The 7,500-nt window shown below is 45.7% G+C and overlaps 1 protein-coding gene across 1 annotated transcript in view; it reads left to right on the top strand.

The window, feature by feature from the left end:
• The first annotated feature begins 1,544 nt into the window (after positions 1–1,544).
• The window catches only part of kcnh2a (potassium voltage-gated channel, subfamily H (eag-related), member 2a), a 30,330-nt gene continuing 24,374 nt past the window's right edge, over positions 1,545–7,500 (top strand). Inside the window, exon 1 of the mRNA XM_076977106.1 lies at positions 1,545–1,664. Within this exon, the coding sequence (XP_076833221.1) occupies positions 1,609–1,664 (56 nt within the window). The 5' untranslated portion in view covers positions 1,545–1,608. The remainder of the gene's footprint in view (positions 1,665–7,500) is intronic.

The following is a 7,500-nucleotide window of genomic DNA, read 5'->3' as shown; positions in this document are numbered from 1 at the left end:
GACGTGGGGTTGCTCGGCACTTGCACTCGCACGTTTTTGGCCGTTGTGGTAGAACATTGTACTGTAACATTGTGCTTAAATTTAACCTGGACAACTACACCCTTCATTCAGACAACCAGAGGAATAACTGGTAAATCGCCACTTCTCTTTCACCAGAACCGTTTCCTGCCACAGCTGTGCTGTCAGCGTCTTCAAGCCACTTGTGCCTGCGCATCAAAGTGTACATGGACCAAGTCGTAAAGGAAGATTCAAATCAGCTTGTTAAACCTTGTGTACATGTTCGCAGTGAACCCAAGCAACTGTAGTCTACACTGTCACTTTGCCCTAAAGCTCGTAGAGTGTGTACTCTGATAACCACACAATCAGGCATTGGAGGAGAGCTGCTGATAAGAAACGCAGCATGGCAGCAATTGACACAGTGCAAAGCAAACTGGCAAAGCCAACACAAACGCATGCGTTCAGACATTTGAGTCAGATCCTTATCAAATTAATATTGAAAATGTTTTTGATTGAAACATGCACAATGAACTGTGGGGTGAAAGTATTTGACTTTTGCAATAATGCAAGATTTCCTAGGATATGTAGGTTGTTTTAAAATGATTTGATACTACGTCAGTACGAAATTACCTAAAAACGTTATTCACAAATTGCTTCAGTTATTCTTTTGTAATATAAACATTGGTGCATTATAAAGAGGATGATGTGCGCTATACGTAAAGAGAAGAATGGTAATAAAAATAACACATGGTTAATATCAGACAACGAAACATCAGGAAATTAAGTGTTATGGGAACATGCAAGTATATCAGTTTTTGTTTCTTTTATCAGGGTGAAATCAGCTTACAGCTCATGGTTGTATCAGCTGCTCAGGTCTGTATTTACTGTTTGCCAAAAAATGAGTCATACAGGTGTCATTGATGGTGATACCCTTGTTCAGAGCCGGAGTGGCTAATCGGGAGATTCGGGAGGATTCCCGATGGGCCGGTTCATGTTCATCTCTAGTTTGGGCCGATTGGGAGGGAAAAATAATTTTGGGCCGGATTTGGGCATAAAACTCCCGGGCTGAAAAAGTGTCCCACTCCGGCCCTGCCCTTGTTTAAAACGAAACCTTCTAGCATATAGATGTTTTGATATATAGAGGAAAGTACACAATAAATAAAATGCATGGGCATAACGCTGCCTGCACCTGAACCAATATCTTATCAAAGCATCATCGTTATGCTTGTTTCTACTGACCTTATTATGCACACTTTTACAGTAAGACTGTAAACAAAGATAAGTATTGGACCACAGTACAACAGTATCTGAAAGTGCCTCTAATAACGTGAGGTAAGATGCATGTGCAAGTAATTATCAGTTCAGTACTCTGGTGCGACTCTGCTGACCTCTGGTGGACATTACTACAAATTGCAGACGTAGATATATGAAAGACATGCAAAAGGGGATTTCAGCTTGATTGGCTTTTTGAACTAACTGTTCTATAGTATTGCTTTGCATAGACGCCTTTGCAAGCCTCAACCCTGGACTGCCATCCAGTGACCATCATTTTTCCTGCTGGTACCAAAAGCACAATATCAAAGACACTAATCATGGCAGCAGTAGCAAGCTATGAAACACAAGATCAACAGAGGGATCTACCACACCACGCAGGACCACAGTTGCAGGTTGTGCTAAGACGCCCCTGAGACAATACAGCACATAACACCGAGGTGCAAGATGCTAGCAGGCACTCATGGAACACCGAGAATGTGTGCCGAGTACGGGCTGAAAGTTCTGAGGGCAAAGTGGCACATACCCCTGAAGGTGGCTGAGAATGTATATATATGAGAATCTCATATATATATATATATATCTCATATATATATCTCTACACGTACAGGAAGAAAGTGGAGTTCCCAAGAGGCAACTCAGGCAGCAAAGAGGGCATTGGAGCATAGAGATGTTGTAGGGCAGGTGCAAAATGGTAGGGCAGGACTAGGGTCAGGTGATACATGGAGGGCATTCAGCAAGGCCACATCTCCTGAGAGAAGACGAATGGTGACTGGTTTTATTCGAGAGCAGGAGGAGGAAGTAAGACGGGCAAAAGCTGCAGGACAGAGTAAGCAGGGTCAGTGGATGAAATGGGAAAGTGTAGAGAAGAGGAGAATCACCTGGCGAGAGTTGTGGGCATTGGATGCGAGTCGTATAAAGTTTCTTGTGGGAGCTACTTATGATGTGCTTCCAACTCCACAAAACCTTGGGCAGTGGTTAGGTGAGGATCCAACTTGTAAGCTATGTGCAGGAAGTGGTACATTGAAGCACATCCTGTCGGCATGCAAGGTGAGTTTGTCACAGGGACGTTATACATGGAGGCATAATCAGGTACTTAAATCACTGGCAGGTGCACTTGATAAGAAGCGGTTGGAAGTTAGTGGCATGCCAGTTGCTAGTTCCAATAGAGTAATTAGGTTTGTGTGTGAGGGGCAGCATAGCAAGGAGCCAGCACAGGTTTCAAAAGTTGGCGATAAGTGGGCTGATGCAAGAGATTGGAAACTGTTGGTTGATGTAGGCTGTAAATTGCAGGTTCCAGAGTGTATTGTTGTCACAAACTTGAGGCCAGATGTTGTGTTGTACTCTGAAAGTAAGAGGATAGTGTATTTCATAGAGCTAACTGTTCCATTTGAGGACGAAGTTGATGCAGCATATGAAAGGAAAAGGTTGAAGTATGCAGATTTGGTGGCTGAGGTAAGAGAGCGGGGCTGGCAAGCATATATTAGACCTGTAGAGGTAGGGGCTAGGGGTTTCGTGGCGAAGTCTGCCACAAGACTACTGGCTGAGTTTGGATTTAGAGGCTCTGTGATGAGAGCAGTGGTAAAGGAGTTGTCAGAGGTAGCTGAGAGATCTAGTCAGTGGGTGTGGCTAAGAAGGGCTGAGGGTAGGTGGGGTAAGGATAGTACTTGAAGAGATAAATTGTTTGGTGGGTGTGATGTTGAGATATGGGTAGGATTGTCACTTGGCTTTTCCGATAGCCGTCGGGTGGCAGGGTTGTTGGTAATTTTGCGATGGGCTACATTGTGAGCTTGGAGGGGGGTGGGTCTGGGACGCCAGACTCCACTGATGAGCCTTCTGGAGGTGTTGAGGGCTCAATTCATCGAAACACCAATGAAGGGAGGTGCCTTCCTGATGACCCCAAGGAAAAGCTTGCAAGGTATTGCGTGTGTCCATGTCACTTTGTTTTGAAGGTCAGTCCAGGTTTGTTTGGTGGTCTGAGTACTTGGCAGTTGAGGCAATGGACCATGAACATAGTGCGCTGTGCTTCTGGATCCTTGTCGAGCCAGTATCAGATTGTAGCTGCTGCTGTGTTCTGTTCAAGCAACTAGTGTGTGCATAGGGTGTGTGAAATCTATCTTGTCCAGTAGTATTGTGTAGGTATTATTAGATCATGGTTGTTGGTTGGTTAATACATCCAAGCCAAGCCTGTTGCATGACTCCGGATGTTAGGTGCAGGATTTATCATCTTCCTGTTTTATGTTACTTGGTGTCTAGTTAAACTAGTGACTGCTGTGAAAAGGGCAGCTGACAACAGGGGAAAGACTCTGTGACAGCTTGGAAAGACAGCTGACAAGAGGGAACAGACCCTAACGGTGCTGCCATGGGCTAGCAACTCATGGCAGCAGCCACCATGGTACCCATGTGTGTGCAACCAAGTAAGCTACATTGAGGAATAAAAAAGCAATACCCCAAGAGTCAGCGAGAGCAGGGGTGGAAGATGACTCACAGGTGGATAACATGGTTACGGACTTTGGAACGGACATGACTACGAGAAGTGGGTTGAGCATACAGGCAGGCAGGGTGGTAGGGGAAAAGGCGCTGCAGACTTGCGTGTGTGGGTGGCGCAAGGTCACGTCAGTGAGAGGGCTGAGGATTCACCAAGGGAAGATGAAATGTTTGAGTGAAGGAGTGCAGGGGCCCCGCATTGAACAATACCTTGCACAGAATTGTTCAAGTCAGTCGGCTGAAGTCCAGCGGCAGGTTAGTTACCACAGTCCGCAGGATATCAACACCCTTGTTACTATAGAGGCCAACTCAAGCACAGGAGGTGGAGAGGAGGATAGCGGTGATGGGCCAGGTGTTAGTGGAAAGCAAAAGGGAAGAGAGAAAGGGTTAGGGCACAGATCGAAGGTTAAATGGCCTGGGGCAGGTGATAAAATGTTGTGGAGGAGTGTTAATGATGATTTGAAAGGGATGTTGGAAGGATTAAAGGGAACAGCGGAAAGTAAGTTGAACAGGCTAGGTAAAGTTATCTATGATTATGGTGTTGCAAGATTTGGTGTTGTGCAGAAGAAAGGAATGAGTAAGGCGGTTTGTAAATCAAGGAGGCAGGTAGAAATAGGAAAACTTGTCAAGGAGTCAAGGTTATTGAGGAAGCAGTGGAAGCGGGGTGATGAGCAGGAAAGAGAGGGCATTGAGTTACTGCAAGACGAGTTGAAAAGTAAGTTAGGGAAATTGCGGAGAGCAGAAGCTATGAGGAAAAGAAGGAAGAAGAAAGAGCGCGCTAGAGAGGCATTCTTTAAGGATCCGTTTAGGTTTGTTAAAACGTTGTTTAGTCAGGAGAAGTCAGGGAGCCTAAAGGTAGGAAAGAAGGAGCTTGAGGGGCATTTTCAGAAGGTGTACTCAAGGGAGGAAAGGACTAGTGAATTGGAATTGCCAGCAGATATTCCGCCAGTAGGTGACCTACAGTGGAAGATGGATGTTAATCCCCTTAAGTGGAGTGAGGTACAGGATGTAGTGCGGTGTGCAAAAGCTGGTTCGGCACCAGGGCCTAATGGAGTTCCATATAGATTATATAAAAGTGCGCCAGATGTTTTAAAGTTGTTATGGAGGTTGATGATTATAGTGTGGAAGAAGGGGATTATCCCAAAGGATTGGCGAAGGGCAGGTGGTGTTCTTATTCCGAAAGAGAAGGATTCTGTAGCCATAGAGCAGTTTCGTCCCATAAGCTTGCTTAATGTGGAGGGTAAAATATTCTTTAGTGTAGTTGCACGTAGGTTGGCAGCGTTTCTGAAAAGGAATAAGTTAATTGATACATCGGTGCAAAAAGCAGGGATTACAGGTTTTTCAGGGTGTATAGAGCATAGTAGCATGATTTGGCACCGGATTCAAACAGCGAGAGCAGAGAGAAGAGACCTACATGTGGTATTCTTGGATCTGGCTAATGCTTTTGGTTCGGTGCCACATGCTCTGTTGTGGAAAGCATTTGAATTTTTTCAGATTCCAGATGAGATTACGAGGTTAGTTAAAGCTTATTTTGGAGACATTCAGTTTTGTTTCAGCACAGAGGAGTTTGTTACATCTTGGCAACGTCTGGAAGTAGGTATAATGGCAGGGTGCACAATCTCACCATTGGCATTTACAATGGCAATGGAGGTGATTATTAGGGCTTCTAAGTGGGTTGTAGGTGGGGAGAGGCTGCATGATGGCACCCGGCTCCCACCGATTAGGGCATACATGGATGACATGACTACATTGACGACAACTGTTCCATGTACTCGGCGGCTGTTGGAGAAGCTAGGTGATAATCTTAGGCTGGCTAGGATGAAGGTAAAACCCAGTAAGTCTAGGAGTGTTTCAATTGTGAAAGGGAAGTTGACACAAGAAAAGTATGTGATGGAGGGAGAAGTAATACCGTCTATTCTGGAGAAATCAGTTAAGAGTCTAGGTAGGTGGTACACCGCAGCACTGAACGACAAAGAGCAGGTTGTAGAGTTAAGGAAGGAATTGGGTGAGGCTATTAATAGTATCGATAAGTCCTTTTTGCCAGGTAAATTAAAGTTGTGGTGTTTGCAGTTTGGATTGTTGCCTCGTCTAAGGTGGCCACTAACAGTGTATGATATTCCAATGACTGAAGTTGAGAGGCTAGAAAGGATTGTTAATAAGGCTGTAAGAAAATGGCTTGGGGTTCCACATTGTCTTAGTAGTGTGGCATGGTTTGGGAGAGGAGTACTAGAACTGCCACTAACAAGCTTAGTTGAGGAGTTTAAATGTGCCAAGGTAGGCAGAGAAATGTTGTTGATGGGGTCGAAAGATGCACTGATCAAAGCAGCGGCACCAGTGACACGTACAGGAAGAAAGTGGAGTTCCCAAGAGGCAACTCAGGCAGCAAAGAGGGCATTGGAGCATAGAGATGTTGTAGGGCAGGTGCAAAATGGTAGGGCAGGACTAGGGTCAGGTGATACATGGAGGGCATTCAGCAAGGCCACATCTCCTGAGAGAAGACGAATGGTGACTGGTTTTATTCGAGAGCAGGAGGAGGAAGTAAGACGGGCAAAAGCTGCAGGACAGAGTAAGCAGGGTCAGTGGATGAAATGGGAAAGTGTAGAGAAGAGGAGAATCACCTGGCGAGAGTTGTGGGCATTGGATGCGAGTCGTATAAAGTTTCTTGTGGGAGCTACTTATGATGTGCTTCCAACTCCACAAAACCTTGGGCAGTGGTTAGGTGAGGATCCAACTTGTAAGCTATGTGCAGGAAGTGGTACATTGAAGCACATCCTGTCGGCATGCAAGGTGAGTTTGTCACAGGGACGTTATACATGGAGGCATAATCAGGTACTTAAATCACTGGCAGGTGCACTTGATAAGAAGCGGTTGGAAGTTAGTGGCATGCCAGTTGCTAGTTCCAATAGAGTAATTAGGTTTGTGTGTGAGGGGCAGCATAGCAAGGAGCCAGCACAGGTTTCAAAAGTTGGCGATAAGTGGGCTGATGCAAGAGATTGGAAACTGTTGGTTGATGTAGGCTGTAAATTGCAGGTTCCAGAGTGTATTGTTGTCACAAACTTGAGGCCAGATGTTGTGTTGTACTCTGAAAGTAAGAGGATAGTGTATTTCATAGAGCTAACTGTTCCATTTGAGGACGAAGTTGATGCAGCATATGAAAGGAAAAGGTTGAAGTATGCAGATTTGGTGGCTGAGGTAAGAGAGCGGGGCTGGCAAGCATATATTAGACCTGTAGAGGTAGGGGCTAGGGGTTTCGTGGCGAAGTCTGCCACAAGACTACTGGCTGAGTTTGGATTTAGAGGCTCTGTGATGAGAGCAGTGGTAAAGGAGTTGTCAGAGGTAGCTGAGAGATCTAGTCAGTGGGTGTGGCTAAGAAGGGCTGAGGGTAGGTGGGGTAAGGATAGTACTTGAAGAGATAAATTGTTTGGTGGGTGTGATGTTGAGATATGGGTAGGATTGTCACTTGGCTTTTCCGATAGCCGTCGGGTGGCAGGGTTGTTGGTAATTTTGCGATGGGCTACATTGTGAGCTTGGAGGGGGGTGGGTCTGGGACGCCAGACTCCACTGATGAGCCTTCTGGAGGTGTTGAGGGCTCAATTCATCGAAACACCAATGAAGGGAGGTGCCTTCCTGATGACCCCAAGGAAAAGCTTGCAAGGTATTGCGTGTGTCCATGTCACTTTGTTTTGAAGGTCAGTCCAGGTTTGTTTGGTGGTCTGAGTACTTGGCAGTTGAGGCAATGGACCA

The sequence above is a fragment of the Brachyhypopomus gauderio genome, chromosome 16 (assembly GCF_052324685.1).
Source record: "Brachyhypopomus gauderio isolate BG-103 chromosome 16, BGAUD_0.2, whole genome shotgun sequence".
Classification (NCBI taxonomy): domain Eukaryota; kingdom Metazoa; phylum Chordata; class Actinopteri; order Gymnotiformes; family Hypopomidae; genus Brachyhypopomus; species Brachyhypopomus gauderio.
This window is presented reverse-complemented; position numbering and strand designations above follow the sequence as displayed.